The sequence below is a fragment of the Clavelina lepadiformis genome, chromosome 4, assembly GCF_947623445.1.
Source record: "Clavelina lepadiformis chromosome 4, kaClaLepa1.1, whole genome shotgun sequence".
Classification (NCBI taxonomy): domain Eukaryota; kingdom Metazoa; phylum Chordata; class Ascidiacea; order Aplousobranchia; family Clavelinidae; genus Clavelina; species Clavelina lepadiformis.
In genome coordinates, this window is record NC_135243.1 from 5,517,058 (window position 1) to 5,533,815 (window position 16,758).

The window sequence follows — 16,758 nt, forward strand, 5'->3', positions numbered from 1 at the left end:
TTCACAAAAGCATGCCATGCAACAACCCGTTCAGCGAACTCAAGGTTTTGACGAATCTGTAAGAAACTTTTTTGAATCTATAGCTCAATTGGGAAAAATGGCTTATACAAACGACGAACAGCATGAAATGCGCAGCAGTGTGCTGTACAACCTACTTGTTCGAGGACTGAGAGATCGTCAACAAGCCTCTCAAATCTTACGCGATAACTTTAAAAATGCACAACCGGATTTTTACGCCACAGCAAAGAACATTATTGAAAACGCAGAACGGACGCATCATGAACCACGTATAATGACGTCAGAAGTAGCAGCGGTTACAGGAGATCACCAGGACGTATCCCAATTAAAAAGAACTGTCGAAAAACTTCAGGACGAAATTTTCCAACTGCGAAAAGAAATGAAGACAGCAAGAAAACCTCGGGAAGAGAGAAAAAGACTTCAGTGTTTTAACTGTGGGGAATATGGTCACATTGCTCGACGTTGTCACAGGCAACGTGCAAGAAACTTTCGACGTGCTTCTGACATACATGGAACTCACAGCAATCCACCATGGGAAATCTACCAGGTTCAAACTATGGATCAGGACTTGCATAGAGAACAAGTTTTCCAACGATGAGTTGTCGGCACTGCACGATGAGTTATGTTTGGACAAATTGGAACTGTCAGAGGTTGAACGCCAAAAGCTGTTTCCGTAATCTCTTCCTATCGTGATGTATTTTCGCTGCACCCGTACGATATTGGACAAACAGAACTGGTCGAACACTCAATCGAAACTGGAGACTCGCTCCCTATACGCCAGCACCCAAGACGCTTGCCTGAACCCCAAAAGCAAAAGAAGCATCTGGATGGTCAACCGAAAACACTATTAAGGCGCAGCAAAAAGATCCAGTGTTGAAAAGACTGTTTCAGTGGATGAGCCAGGAACGCCGACCATCATTCAAAAAAAAATCGAGAATTCTCTGGAAGAAGTTTATGCTCAGTTGCTGGTGCCCTCAACAATGAAGAATGATGTGTTGAAGTCTGTTCACGATTTAATTCACGGAGGTGGACATATGGGCGTTAAAAGGACATTTGCCAGGTTAAAGGAGCGTTTTTTCTGGCCATTTTGCCACAAAGATGTCGAAACATACTGCAAAGAGTGTTGCTTGCGCGATTTAAGAAAAGTACCAAGGCGGATTGTTCTTGCCCCATTAGTTCCATCAGAGGAAAATCCACCTATGCAGAAAGTTGAAATCGTCGTATTATGGGAATATGGTGTATGATGGTGGCTTTCGGGATGGCCTAAGCCAAGTCTTACTGTTTGACTCCGAGATAATTGTCTTTGACTCCGTTGCGTTTACTGTCTCTATATTGCTTCTTAAATCAACACCAACTTCATAAAGTTTAATTGTTATATTGTCCGAATAAGTTGTATCGAATTAGCAATATTTACACCATGCTTCCAATTCCCAATATCTTAGTAATTACTTCAATTCACAGGAAATAACTCAGAAGAAGTGAATGTCTAAAAGGGGTTTCTCAGATACTTTCCAAGAGAGCGATTTTAAACCCAACATTTCTTTTTATACTCAAAGTATTGACCAATCAGCGCTTGCCAATTGCCGTACAGTCAAACGTGTCTACTGTCAAGTATTCCAATTTAAGCCTTTTTCTCACAAAGAATTCAAATCGATTTACATCGTGTACAGAAAACCACTTGACACACTTAACTACGTCACATGTCAATTGGAACTACTTTTTGACTACAAATTGCTAGAAACAATGCATTTGCTACGTACAAACTATTACACGGTAAAATACAATGCTACTTGAAACATTTTAGACTCCTTTGTTTGAATAACTGCTTAACCATGTAATACATCTGTTTAAACATTAAAATTCTATTCCAGCTGGAGAACACACATAACCCGCTTTTAATTGCCAATTATATACAGTGTTCACGGTCGCCACAGTATTAAGCGGTCTACCCGAAACAGGAAACGACAACCGTGATATTCTTGTCGTATGTGACACCTACACAAAATACATGCAGTGTTGGCCAATGAAATTCCAAAATGCCAAAGATACTGCTTATTTGCTTTACCACCGTTGGGTGACGATACATTGCGTCCCAGAAACAATTCACTCCGACCAGGGCCGGAATTTTGAAAGTATTCTTTTTCAAGAGCTCTCACGGTTAATGGGCTGCAAAAAGACAAGAACCAGCCCGTATCACGCAAAGGGAAACGGTGCTGTGGAAAGAAACAATCAGACCACAATTGCGATTTAAAAAAATTATGTTGAGGTTGACCCAACTTCTTGGGATGACGCGCTCTTCTTGGTTAGCGCTACTTACAATTCAAGTGTTCATGAGGAAACTGGAGTTTCTCCTCATTACTTGCTCACTGGAAATAATCTTAGGTTGCCTGCAGATCTTGTTAGTAAGGCACCAATTTTTACTCCAAAGTGTGAAGACATCCTTCATCTTCAAGATCGAATGAAATTGGTTCACCAAACAGTTCAATCAAGGTTGGAACAACGTAGGTTTCAAATGAAGAAGCGTTACGACAGGCCCCTATGTTGTTAAAAAAGTTATTCCTCCTGCAAACTATTTGATAGAAAATCGAAAAGAAGGTGTGAGCGAGAATGAAGGGCAAAATTCTTGCTCAACAGTCCGACAAACAACCGCCATCACTTTCGTGCATGCTGCAGTCCGGAACCGGAAATAACGGCTACTATAAATATCAGCAGCGACCAGGGGTGTACATAGTGCCGAAAAATATTCAGAACGCAGTTCAGAATAACAGTTTAGTAACCGATGATGTTTTACATTCTCCAAACCTTCCACAACACATTAAACGTAGACCTTGTTTTTACCCAGATGTTGAAAGGTAAAATACGATAATAGACGGATCTTTTCACTTCACTCACGCACGTATATGTAGTTATTAATAGCAAATGTTTGTGTTTTTGTGTTCGTGTTTTTAAACGTGTTTTTATACTGAGATTATAAATTTTTATATAGTTATATTCTTTTGTTTATACTAAGATTTTACATTTTAAGTGTGTCACTACTTGTGGTTTGAGTGTCTATTTAAGTGATCGTTCGTTTTTGTAAATTTCGGAACTTTCCGGCCAGGGGGGATCGATTTCAAGGTGACCATCGTGAAGAGGAGGAAATCTTCTTTAAGAATCTGCAATAAAAAATTCACACCTCCTCCGGAAACACTCAGCAGAATTGACGTGAAACATTTAATAAATACGGCATTTTTTACGTTTTCGGGTCTTATCGCATTTCTTAGTACCTGTCGCGTTTTTGTAAATTTCGGAACTTTCCGGCCAGGGGGGATCGATTTCAAGGTAACCATCGTGAAGAGGAGGAAATCTTCTTTAAGAATCTGCAATAAAAAATTCACACCTCCTCCGGAAACACTCAGCAGAATTGACGTGAAACATTTAATAAATACGGCATTTTTTACGTTTTCGGGTCTTATCGCATTTCTTAGTACCTGTCGCGTTTTTGTAAATTATGGAACTTTCCGGCCAGGGGGGATCGATTTCAAGGTGACCATCGTGAAGAGGAGGAAATCTTCTTTAAGAATCTGCAATAAAAAATTCACACCTCCTCCGGAAACACTCAGCAGAATTGACGTGAAACATTTAATAAATACGGCATTTTTTACGTTTTCGGGTCTTATCGCATTTCTTAGTACCTGTCGCGTTTTTGTAAATTTCGGAATTTTCCGGCCAGGGGGGATCGATTTCAAGGTGACCATCGTGAAGAGGAGGAAATCTTCTTTAAGAATCTGCAATAAGGCCTTTTTCCTTTTGTTCATTATTACGTCATGTAGTGAAATTGTTTTTTAATTGTGACAGAGGACTACAACATTCATATCTCTTGAAACTCGTTTTGTGTGTATACTCTCTTGTTTTTTTCCTTCTTGTTGTTTTGTGTTACCATCATTTCTAATTTTAAAATATGTGTCTAAAATTTTTGTTTTTTTTGACTTGGAGGATTGGAAGCGTTAAACTTTGTCTGCTTTGTTTTAAAATGCTGTTTCATTCTGTTTTTGAAAATTTTGGAGTCGGAAACACTGTTGTTCGTTTGGATAGTATGATTCTGCTAGGATTCTGCCAGAATGACAGTGGTGTTATTTAGACCAAATTAGGAAAGACATTTGCGGCTGAGACAACTGTGTACATTACCAAAATTGGGTTTTAAGCGCAGCCTACTGGTGACAAAACACCGCTAGTATGTAATTGAAGATTTGTTATGAATCCTGTAGTACACAAAGTGATACGTCGACGGACACAAGTTTAATCTCGCACTCAAACCTAAATCTCTGAACCTATACAGCCTGCATGACAGGTGCTGTACTGCTAGTCGGTTAGCTTCTGGCCTTAATTGTCGGTGTAACGAGATCGTTAAGTAGCTAAAGTCCGAAAATACTGCACTGCAATCAAAGAACGCTTAACTCTAGTTTTATAGACCTGTTATAGAAGAAGGTATTCTTGAGTGTCTCCATGGGATGTTAATGGTTTGTCGATTGTTACACTGAGTTCTCTTGGTTTTATCACCTTACAGCACCCTGGCATATTTTACTGCATTTATCCCGAATTCGAACTATTTTGTATATAATGGAATACCTTAACTGGACTAATATTCCTCAGCATATATTGGTTGAGATATTTTCCTACTTGCATGTCAACGATCGTCTGAATGCCAGCCTTGTGTGCAAAGCGTGGTCGGATTGCTTTCATCACCCAAAGCTCTGGAGCAGATTCATTTTCAAATTTGACAGTGATGTTGACAATGAAGGAAAAGCAATGACATGTGTGGAACGGTACTGTGATGTTTTGAAGGATGTAAAAATTTACATAAACCAATCCCAAAAGGTAAGCCGTGAAAGAGCTTGTTACGTGATAGATGAGCTGACATCATTGCAGAAAAAGAAATTGCAAAAATTTGCTTTTCACTTTACTGGGAGCAACCCGTTGTGTTTTAATGGAAATGAGATTCTGGATAAATTGAAAAACATGTTTCGACATCAAGCGGAATCAGAACTTTTATTACACTTAACCTCAGTTGATCTTAACCACTGCAACATTGCTTTTGATAATGAACTGTTTTTAATTTTTGCCAAGCACCATAATGTTCTGCGAGTTTTACGAGTACAAAATTCCTGTCTGGTTGATAATGTCACACCAAACAGTATACATGAGCTTGTAAAGAAATGTCCATGTTTGGAGGAGTTGCATACATTTTATCACTGCATCAACAGTGATGTTCTGGAAACACTTGCGGAGAAAAAAAGCGTTCCATTTAGGGAGTTATCTTTGATGTGCAATAGAAGTGACAAATACAATGAACTTATTCCGAGTGAGACTTGGAAGACTTTGTCAAAAGCACATCCTTTATGTGAGGTAACGATGAAATTTCACAGCTCCATGTTGCATCACAAGATTATTCCCCTCCTGTGTTCGGGAATTCCCCTAGTTAAGTTGGATTTGAAGATTTATGGATGGCTAACTGATGAAATAGCCCACATTGGTGCAACATTTTCATCAACCTTGATAAATCTAAGTTTTCATACGAGCCTGGACTGGACAAGGAAAGCTCCACCTGGTTTAGAACCTGCACTTCTTGGTCTCGTTTCACAATGCGAAAAGCTTAGAGAGCTTCATTGCTATTGTGCTTTGGACATTGAAGTAATCAACTCCATCAAAACCCTGAGGAACCTTGACAACTTTACACTTTATGCTTTTGGCCAAAATCAAGATGGCAGAAATCCTTAGAAGTTTCAGAAGCAGCACGAAATGATAATTTGATAAATAATCATTTGAAGCTTGAGGTTATTTTCTTCAACAATTAGCATCAATGTAATGTCGTTAAGACAAGAGTATTGGTCGGTAGTGCTCTACTTGATATTGAACTTAAATTTACAATTGCAGTTACACTGTTTATTCTGATTATATTGTAATTTTAATACCTAAGGTAGTACACTAATTCGGCTCTTTTAAGTTACTTTGTAGAAAATGTATATATTTTAAGTTTATAGATATTTTTAGTGTTGTGTAATGCCATTGTATGGTATGTTTTTATGTCTCAATTTCAGTCGATTACAAATGCAGTATTGTTGTTGATGTTTTAATGATTTCAGTTTCAGTCTTGTAGTTATGTTTTGTGTTTAATAAATAATTATTTAAAAGAGTGTTCATAGGTTTTCTGTTGCACACGGTATTGATTGGCTAATTTTTAATTACCTCTCTTTGTGTTTATAATGTCTATATGACTTCTGATGATGAAATTAACTTTAAGGTGTGTGTGCTTGCTATGCTGACTGTTAATAACTTATTATTCAAATTTTTTTTGTACCGCAATTGTTATCCAAATATACCGTTTGAAATCCAATGCCATAAAAATTACTCATTAGTACAATATCTGTATCAGACATAGACTCTGGTCTGTATTGTAACAAATTGAAGGTGGATTGGACCATGGAACAAACTTTTGGTTGTACTGCTGTTTAAAAGAGTTTTTCTGTTTGCAATAATTTTACTCTTTATCTCAAACATAATACTATATAGAGATAAATTGGGACAGTACTTGTACCATAGTAACTTAAAAGAAAGAAAATTTTAGATTGCTGTTCAATTGTCATCTGTTGCAAATCTTATTTCTTGCTGAATTTATGTTATCTGTTTTGATGGACCAAGAAGTATTGGTCAACTGTTGATTTTTATTATTTGTTTATGAGCCAAATAAAAAGTATTAACAGCGATTCCATGACCTGAAAGTCGCATTTTTTAATAGTGAGCTGTCAATGCCTTTCAGTAGAAGGCATGTTAACAGTTTTAATATTTGAACAAAGGTGCCGGTTATATATTCAGTAATTAACAGAGTCGTAATGACTCGAATCAGTGACTCGATTTGATTCACTTTTTGCAAAAACTTGACTGGAATCCTATTCTACAAGATTACATGAAAGACTTGACGGCGTCGTCGGGTGGATCTAGTGCAGTGTGAGCGTTGATGACACGTTAGACGTCGCGTCGTCATCAACGTCGATGGTGTGACAGCGTTGAGGACTAAGCAGGAGCCATCCTTTTCTAATTTGGCCTGTCATGAGTCAGTTAACCGACTAGACTTAACACAAGTTATTATTTGAAAAACTTGACCCTAATCGGTTTTTGTTGATTACGTTTCAGCATAAAGGAAAGAACTTTTTTTTTCTTTTGTCCAAACACACTAAACTTTAACTTATAGGCCTAAATTGTATTTGGTTGTATATGGACACGTACTGGGCAGCAAAACGAAGTAAAGGTTGTCGGTGAGACACTAAATTTCATGTGTTTGTCAAGCAAATATAGTCCTACTTTATCTTACGCTCGATTTACGGAGACAGCACACAAATGTGTTCAGATAGAACAAGGTAATAAGAGTACAACAAGCCAGTGTACATTAGTGCACGTCGAGTTGACGTTAGAACTTAAAAATGTCGAGCATATGGGCTTGCGCCTCCTCTATTTTCCAAAACTATTAAGAAGTGACTGAGAGAACGCTATAGCTGCAAAAACTAAAATGATAATCGAGATTTTAATACGGAAATTTGTATTATTTTTAAGTACTGTTTCAGATGGTTCGGTAGATTAAGCGGAGTATATCTAGCGGCATAGTCATTGCTTGGGAAAATTTAACAAAACATAATGGATCTAATCGTGTCGAAAAAGCAAGAATTTCAATGTAAACTTATTACTATTGGAGACACCAATGTTGGGAAGACTTGTGTAACAACAAGATTTGTGGAGAATAAATATACGTTCGATAATATAGCAACAATCGGTAAGCGAGTCCCAGCTAATCTTACCGTTCTCATAGTCATACAGGCCTATTGTACTATGTAGCAGTACATAGGCCTACATTCTAAAGAACTTATACCTGACAGTTATTGTACGAATAACTGATATCAAAGTATTTTTCCTTACAGGAGTAGATTTTCAAATTCGATTCATGAACGTTAAAGGAAAACACGTAAAAGTCCAAATCTGGTGAGTTGCAAGATATGGGAGAGTTATTTTGACCTTTCTTATAAATCAATTTGGTAACTTTCGTAATTTGGTAACCCTTCGTCGTCTACAATGCCTATCCTTTCGTTTTGCAATCTTTTGTGTTGAAATTCACGTGCACTAGGCGTGCTAGTGCAATTAGCTTAACCTAAATCGTTGCAGCTGGATATAAAATGCATAGCATACCTAACTTGCTTACTTAACTTTATTCGTTTGTACAAATAATAACAACTTTGCCTCTGACAGTTATCATAGTCTCTTCTGGAAGTTTTTAGAGCGAGATACAATTTATCTTTATCATCCAGGGATACTGCTGGCCAAGAAAGATTTCGATCCATCACAACCGAATATTATCGTGGCGCGAAAGGCGTAATTTTTATTTATGACATCACAGATAGCAAGAGTTTTAAGAATATCAAAAGCTGGTCTAAAATTTTCAACCAGGTGCGTTAGCGTATTTAAGATTTCGAAATAGTTACCTTTGGTGTGATTATGACTGATGATGACTGACTATGATGGTGTGTTATACTTTAACTACGAAACAGTATCAGAAAATTTACTTCATAGACTACGCTTAGCTACTGTAGGCTATATCGGTGACTTGAATTTTGTTACTCTTTTCTTAGTGGGGTGATAAAAATGCCGTAAAAATGCTCGTGGGAAACAAATGCGATTTGCTTCACGAAAGGCAAGTGTCTAAAGCAGAAGGCAAAACGGTAAGAATTTTATAACGAATTAGAAGATTCCAAGATTTTTTTATTTCCCAGTAGAAACAGTAGACCTAGGGACCTAGTTTGCTAGAAAACTTTCGTAGGAACGATTTTGGTGTAATATGCATTGGCAGTTACAGAATACATTTCCAGTTATGATATTCCAACTATGAAAATAGTTTAAAAGTTTCGGAGGACATGCCCCCCAACCCTCTGAAACCAGGTCCCTGAGTAGGCCAATATAGCCTAATAAACTTTTATTAAACACTCCGTTTTTTGCTTTATGCATTTAGTCTGGTCAGTTTACCATGTCTTCAAGTGAACTTTGGTATTTCAACTTGAGCATTTAGCCTGCATTAGCACTCAGTTTACATGCATATGCGTTTTAGTCTAGTCTCAACACAATTTTGTGAGAGTGATGTAGCCTAAAACTCGTTAACTGAAATGAATTGTACAACAGCTGGCAAAAGATTTGGGCATGATGTTCCATGAGACAAGCGCTAAAGATGATGTCAATGTAACCGAAGTTTTCGTAGAACTTCTCGGCAACATTATTGACCAGGTTAGTAAACTAAAACATAAGCTACCCTACAAGATAGAGATGGAAGTGAAACGTCTAAGTCATAACGAAACACCATGCCTATACTATTTTTTATTGCTTAAATGTGGACAAGAACATAATCTGTTATAGAATGCTCTGATTTTGTTGTTGGTTGGATTTTCGACTTCGTTTTAAGTTAACTTTGTCCATGCAGATATCTCATTTATTGTGCTTGTAGATAGTAAGTTTTAATATCTACGATGTATAGTGTAGCCACTGTAGCATATACATTACATAAAGTTTGCTGTTTAAATCTGTTACACAACTTTTTTTCCAAAAAAACACAGGAAACACCATTTACTCCACCCCAAGAAAGTGCTAGTAGTACTGTTACAACGTTAGTAGAAAAATCCAAGACCAAGTCCTGCTGCTCTTCTGGTTAGAGCTTGTTATCGAAAGACGGACTTTTCCCTTTTCATTTTAATACTTTGACATTTTCCTTTTTATGGTATTTAGGACTTAGGTATTGTTTGTGGTATATGGTATTTAGGTACATTGCTTATTTAGGTATTGTTTGTAAAGCCTTCATTTTTTAGTTGTGTACCAGTTATTCCGATGTTTTATTACGTTGTTGTTTGTAATTTTTCACTCCTGCCTTTTCACTGATCTTATGTTATTGTATACTAAAAATGATTCCAAAGCGGAACAACACTGAGTCTGGTGTGAATGCTGGGATTTCTTGAATAGAAATTTTCAGCACTTCTGCTGATATTTTGCTGTACTACGTACAGAAAGCCTATTTACATAAGCCCATTTACTGTGAGACTAAGACAAATTTATTGCCAATAAGAGTTGTCTATACTCTATACCATACACGACGTGATGATAGTTTGCCTAGGGTAAGATAATACACAGAAGCGTCTTCACTGGCACAGCATATCTGCCATAGCCTAAGTCTACTTAAAGATTTTCATAAATATTCATATCACAGGACAGATTAGGTCTACATCAAGATTATCGTCTTATGGAAGATCAATGGCCAAGTTTTAATAAAATTTAATAACGACTGGACATAAACGAAAATCATATCCTTCTGGGCTAGCTATGAGAAGATTGGGACATTATTGTAGCCAGTAGTAAATATCAGCTCGTTTAATTGCTGGCGCGTGAAACTATGCAAACAAAGACCAGAGAAAAACTGTGTGTCAAACAATAAATACTGCTGGGGCCAGTGTGTACACAAATCGGTTAAGAACCAGCTATACATGCTGAAGTGTAGTTTGGCAACGTTTCTATTTGTAAAATATTTCTAAACGAAAAATTAGTTTTTTCCTGACAAAAACGAATAATTTAAGGGCTGTAGAAACTTACATTTTAGGTTATGTACTTGTACAGGTGTACGGGTTATTTAGAAAGTTTCTGACAGTGTCATATTACAAGGCAGGCTTAATTTCAATAAAAGTTCGGCCTAAAGCAAGCAAGGCTAGAACCGACCGCGCTGGATCGAGTGGAAAATGGACCTCATTCCTGGAAAAAGGCGAGAGCTGACATGCAAGCTGATCACAATCGGAGATACAAACGTTGGGAAAACGAGCGTCTCCACGCGATTTACGGACAACCAGTTCTCTTATGAGAGCTTCAACACCATCGGTAAGTGAACCAACCACTACACCATTTTTTCTGCTGTACCTTGTACAGTAGATGAGTTTATGGTCGGTCATCAAGTACAATGATAGACCAACCTGAAAGCTTAAATTTCCCAATGCATTTGCAGGAATTGACTTCAGGATTAAGATGATGAATGTCAACGGTAAATACGTCAAGGTTCAAATATGGTAGGTGATGTAAAAACACAATATAACTTATACTGTCAGGTTTACTTTTGTTGCTCATAGTTTATTTGACCTGTATGCTTAGATAGCTTTGCCGTGAGCTGATTTACTATACCATGTACGTGCAAAGCATAACAACAAATCTTATATTATGATACAAATTCCTAAACCACACACATTGATATGCTGTAAAGTAGATGCCTGTTTCTGCAAACCTTGTTTGTCTGTTATAGTTATGAAGTTGTTTAGTGCACCACCTACCGGTATCAGATAATGTCATCTTGCGGCAGCTTTACTTTTTAAGTGCACGTGGCATAAGTATGAGAAATCTGTTATCATGTCATACAGTAACCCTCTCATTTACAGCAAGACCTCTTTTCGAAAAGTAGACTTCGGTTTGTCTGTCTTTCAGGGACACAGCCGGTCAAGAAAGATTTCGATCCATCACCACGGAATATTATCGTGGCGCAAAAGGCGTCATATTTGTTTATGACATCACAGATAAAAAGAGCTTCAGCAAAGTTAACAGCTGGTGTAGAGTTTTCGACGCGGTATGTATTTTAATTTGGGGTTTATTGAACTAACAAAGTAAAAAAGTAGAAACTCGGTCAAATATGGTTAATATAATTCTGAAAAATGTACACTGGTAAGTATCAATGGTAAAGATAATATTTCTATGTGTAGTGGGGAGACAAAGACGCGGAAAAAATGTTGGTGGGAAATAAATGCGACCTGGAAGAGAAGAGACAAGTCGAACCGGAAGAAGGCAAAAAGGTATAACCACCAGGCTGATGAAGATTAAATAGTGTTTTGAACATGCGCAAGCACAAAGCCCTACTGGGTGAAACGCACACTATAAAAAAAAACGCTGCTTTAAACCAAGAATAACTCAAGCATTCATTATATGTTACTAACTTATAAGTTATATATCCATTTTGTAAAGTTACGTTTTAAATGAGGATTGTGTGTAGTCTATTTACAGTTGACAAATTAACATCTTCCTAGTGCGTGACCATAATTAACGTTTAACCATTACTGAAACTAATACTTCTATGACTGCAGTTGGCTGAAGAAAAGGGAATGATGTTTTACGAAACAAGTGCAAAGGATAACATTAATATTGATCACGTGTTCATGAAGTTGCTCTCCAAAGTAGTTGAACAGGTGAGAAGGGCAAAGGTAACAGCAAAATGAAAGCAAAATGAAAAGAATGGGCGCAATATTCAGGACATATAGGCGTAGATGTAACGTATATTTATTATTTTACATTTATCAGCATTTTAATTCTTTGAGAACTTATAGTAACATCGTTAGTGATGAAATTCGATACATGTTCTGCAGACCGTGGAGCAAGTATAGGCCTATTACCTGTGATAATGTGTTGTGATTTATGATGCTCTGAGGACACAATTTTTCTTGTTTTGAAGTTAGATGCCAGGTCAAAACCGACTTCTAAGACTAAGCAATAGTGTTTTTCACAGCAAATACCTGAAGTCACTGAACCTCCACGACCAAACAAAGTAGTTGCTCTAGACGGAGAATTGTCTACTTCTCTGGATGCAAACACAGGAAAGAAGTGTTGCTCTTCCGGTTGAGAAACTACTTTTAATAAACGACAGCTGAACAATTTGAGCCAAAATTGTGTTGTACTGTTTGGTTGAAACAAGTAATATTTCCTCTCTCCGTAACATATTTCACGATCAATTCTGTCATTCTAATTCGCCGGTGTTAGCCTATAGATTTGATGGCAATACTACATACCGATTTGTTTATAGTGCATAGTGGAATTGTGTTTACAAAAAGCGCCTTTAAAATGTTTAATTTTAGTTCAGTTTAATTGTTCATTTCTGGCTCCAGTTTCTGTGAACCATTTTGTGATGAACGCAGTTCTTGAAACTGTCGTATTGTGTTGAAGAAATGTTGTGATGAAGTTTAATTTAATTCTTTCTTGTATTTATTTCTTGTAGGCCTATAACCTAAACCCACACCTTGTACATTCTAATATACATCTATGTCATTATCTTTATCGACCCACTGATATGTGAGCTATCGATTACCAATCTTGGTAATCGATGAAAAGCAGAAAATTGGATTTCACCACGTCCATAACTTTTTATTTCAGCAAAACACTGGGCACTTGCAAAATACTATTAACTTACAAATTACTCATATCAGCTTTGGAGAACAGTTAATAGACCGGAGACAAGTTTGTTTGAGAATCGTCTCTCAAAGTTAACCAGCATATTTTATTTTTGAACTTTACAGGCAAAATTTGGCACCCTTGGCCGTTATAAACCAGTTAACTAATCACGCTATCTGGTGATCAATAAAATAAACGTCCTCTAAGCTCGGCATAGTCCGGGGTAAGTCTCATTACATGAATTGTTGATTAGTCTTCAAACTTGACCTCGGTTTGTCCCTTGACTATCTTAGACAAGGGTTCTTAATCAGAGTTAAACTTACCGCATTGGGTAGAGTTTCATCTATTCAAAATGCTTCAACTTACTGATTTATTAGTAACAGACTACTGTTCTATAACCATGAAAAAATATTATCCCTGATGCCGCTAAACAACAACGACATTAATTTTCATTTAGTCATGCAACGATTTACAGTTTTTATCGACCGTATCTCCTTCCGATGAACGTGCCGCCGAAAAACCGTACGTAAATATATTTAATTGGCAATTTTACTCTCAAAAAATTTCGTGAAGTTTAATAAGAGCCAAATGAAAGGAATGTCTATATAGATGTCTGATCTAATAGAAATTTCACGCAGTTGATATGCTGACGTCAAGGCCAGTTTTGCCTGCAGCTGCCGTAAATTGAGCTTGGAATTTGTAGTAGGGGATCGTGTTTGGTTTATTTGCGTTTGTCGTATTTATTACACGATGTAACATTAGCTTTTAACGGCTTGTTACATTTTGTAAATGCTGGCCACATTTCACACAAACCCCAGATCGTGTTACCGATAATTGATTTTTACCTGCTGTAGCCTGTAGGTCTTTTTATTGTGGTCATGAAACTATTTGCTTATATCTGGACCTAAATTTTGAGACTTTGACTTTTTGGACTTACAATTGAACTCAATGCAATTGTTCTAAAATCTTAAAGTTTGCTAGAGATTTGCACAGAAGTTTTTTAAAGCTGGTAAATTTTTAGACTTCTTTCAATATTATTCTCTTGACTGAAAGTATTTTGGACGTCGGAGTTAACTTTATGACTTGTTAGACTCTTTATGCAGTCTTTACAGTTATATTACAATAGAAAGATCTATTGTCGCTTATTAGTTGCTAATTTTATAGGTTTTAGAATCAACTCCCAAGAAATCCATGTAAAAACTCAGAGCCGTATAGGTTTGTATGTTAGCATACGGCTGCTTTTAGATTTTGAAATTCAACTGCAATAAATTGTATTGTTAAACAAATCAAATCAAATCAAAACAATGTTTTGGAGCAACTTATATGCATAAAATAATACGAATCTGTTGTTACTTCTTATAGATATATAAAAACTTTATTGTAAACATTTAGAAAATATTTTAGGTAATTTTAAGATTTGTCGTTAACAAAACTATAACGGTATTAGGTTTATAACTTGTATAGGCAATGAAATTGACTTTTTTTAAACAAATTAAATTTGCACCTTAAATTTTATTTTTTTCTGTCAATTACAAATCAAATTTTTAATCAGCCAATTACATTGAAATTAAAATCTTATAAAATTTAGACAACTCTGCTGGTTTTGTGAAAGCGGTTAAGGCTGTTTTTGTTAAATTTACACAAAGCGAAACATTTTCACTCGAACCTCTGAGATACCGCTGATGGCATTCCGGAGTCGGCGTATGATTGATTGAGGTAATTAGCGCACAATAGACACTCAGTAAATTAAAGGAAACGAAAATTGAAAAGTAGGAAATGGGTTAATTCAGAAAATGGTAAATTTTAAACGGTTTCACAAATTACAACGCAAAATAAATGTCAAACGCTAGAAGCCAATACATTTATCTGTCAATTTGTGGAAGTCCTATTCTTGTTGTGCAACTAATACTTGTTCTATACCAGCGTTTGAAGATTTCTGTATCCGTTTGACAAGGAACTAGAAAATAAAAAATCACGCAGGGTCAAACTGTAAACGCTGGCCCGCGTTCAAACCCAGTGTAAATAGTTTCTTTATTATTTTTATATCTTAAATTATTTTTCGGTGATGATTATATTCATATACAAAGTGTATAGAAAATACGTATATGCCTAAGTACACCCGACAAAAAGGCAATTAAAGGCATGTATATAGTATAGATGTATAGACATCACATGTAGACATGTGACATGCATAGCATCTATTGTGGATTGTTTTGTCTGGGTGAGAAAGTCGCATCCCTGCTTTGCTCTGCTAGGTCAAATGGAACGAAAAAAACCATGAAAAATATGAGTGTCAGTCGTCAGTTGCAGATAAAATCAGTTGTAGTCGACTAGGCTCCAGTTTTCTTAGGATGATGCAATGATCTTAAACTATCGATTCTTTGTGATGAATAAAAAAGTTTATTATAGCTAATTCAAGTGAATTTATAGCAGCCAAACAACACGTACGACTTTTCCATCAGTTGGCGTTGTGTCAGACGGTACTTAGCAACCGCTGTGTATAAAGAGGGGCGCGCCGATAGGTGCTTGAAAAGGAAAGATTTGGCATTATACCCATTATAATAAAAACTAATGAGTTTGAATTAGCTGTTATATTTGACATTAAGAGGCTTTTTAAACCTTGCGGTACAAATGCATGATAAATTACTTCATTTTAAGATAAAAAAGTTTAATGTGTCAAGTAGGGGTTAATTCGTCTCAAAAGTAAGTTCTTGCCAAAGGGTTGTTATATTGTACATATGAATAGTTCTGAGGTCGCGTTGCATTGTATATATAAGCACAGTCATCCGAGGATAACAGAGCAGTATAACACAAAGCTAAAGACAGTAATGATTTTCAGGTATTTTAAAACGATTAATGCTTGTTAAGCTGAGTATGGACGATTTTTAACAATAGTTTTAGCTTCGATGGAGTAGAAAATGACGAATAATTTTGCAATTGAAAACAGATTTTAGTTATTTCCGACAAAGCTTCTGTCGTTAAACGTGACGTAAAACTTGGACAGGATCACGTTTTTCATCAATCATTTTAAACAAACATCAATAAAAGCACCCCATATGGCATTGCAATTGTTGGTTGATGGATGGTTACAGAGAGAAATGCGCGTTACAAATGATGCAGTTTTAAAGTTAAGAAAAGTAGTAACAAACTTCGCAATAAAATTAGATTGACCAAACTCTTCAATTGCAGAAACGTTTACAAATGCACAAATGAATTATTGCACACCTTTCGTAATACAGGTGGTATTGTTTGCAGTCGCGTTTCGCAACTATAAAAAAAGCCATAGACGCCATGTTTATTCCATATAGACAGCTCAAAAAAACCAGGTGGCAACAGGCCATATATAGTTTCAACTATCTGACGCGTTACTCAAAGCTAGAAGATTACACAGGCCACTTGAGTCTTTTAAAACACATGAAAGAAAAGTTAAATAACGGCTCATTTAATAACTTGAGCTCACTATACGGTCTAATACAGTGTGGGTGACGA

General features: G+C 36.4%; 3 protein-coding genes and 1 long non-coding RNA gene across 4 annotated transcripts; 3 read left to right on the plus strand and 1 right to left on the minus strand.

Moving 5' to 3' along the window:
- Positions 1-460: 460 nt before the first annotated feature.
- LOC143451558 (uncharacterized) lies at positions 461-4,125 on the minus strand. The gene is made up of 3 exons (XR_013114870.1): positions 3,693-4,125; positions 3,285-3,581; positions 461-3,173 (listed from the first exon to the last, which is right to left on the minus strand). It is a non-coding gene; the product is annotated as an uncharacterized LOC143451558 (long non-coding RNA).
- Positions 4,126-4,133: 8 nt separating this feature from the next.
- Positions 4,134-6,761, plus strand: LOC143451556 (F-box/LRR-repeat protein 8-like). The gene has a single exon (XM_076952201.1). It carries the CDS (start codon positions 4,618-4,620, stop codon positions 5,773-5,775), a length of 1,158 nt encoding a protein of 385 aa, XP_076808316.1. The 5' UTR covers positions 4,134-4,617; the 3' UTR covers positions 5,776-6,761.
- Positions 6,762-7,433: 672 nt separating this feature from the next.
- On the plus strand, positions 7,434-10,008 carry LOC143453368 (ras-related protein Rab-13-like). Its single transcript, XM_076954684.1, has 6 exons — positions 7,434-7,822; positions 7,968-8,028; positions 8,352-8,490; positions 8,673-8,762; positions 9,217-9,318; positions 9,645-10,008. Exons 1-6 carry the CDS (start codon positions 7,687-7,689, stop codon positions 9,738-9,740), a joined length of 624 nt encoding a protein of 207 aa, XP_076810799.1. The 5' UTR covers positions 7,434-7,686; the 3' UTR covers positions 9,741-10,008.
- An 84-nt stretch (positions 10,009-10,092) lies between these two features.
- Positions 10,093-13,173, plus strand: LOC143453367 (ras-related protein Rab-10-like). The gene is made up of 6 exons (XM_076954683.1): positions 10,093-10,947; positions 11,072-11,132; positions 11,542-11,680; positions 11,814-11,903; positions 12,192-12,293; positions 12,611-13,173. The coding sequence occupies exons 1-6, from the start codon at positions 10,812-10,814 to the stop codon at positions 12,722-12,724; spliced, it is 642 nt and encodes a 213-aa protein (XP_076810798.1). The 5' UTR covers positions 10,093-10,811; the 3' UTR covers positions 12,725-13,173.
- Positions 13,174-16,758: the final 3,585 nt, after the last annotated feature.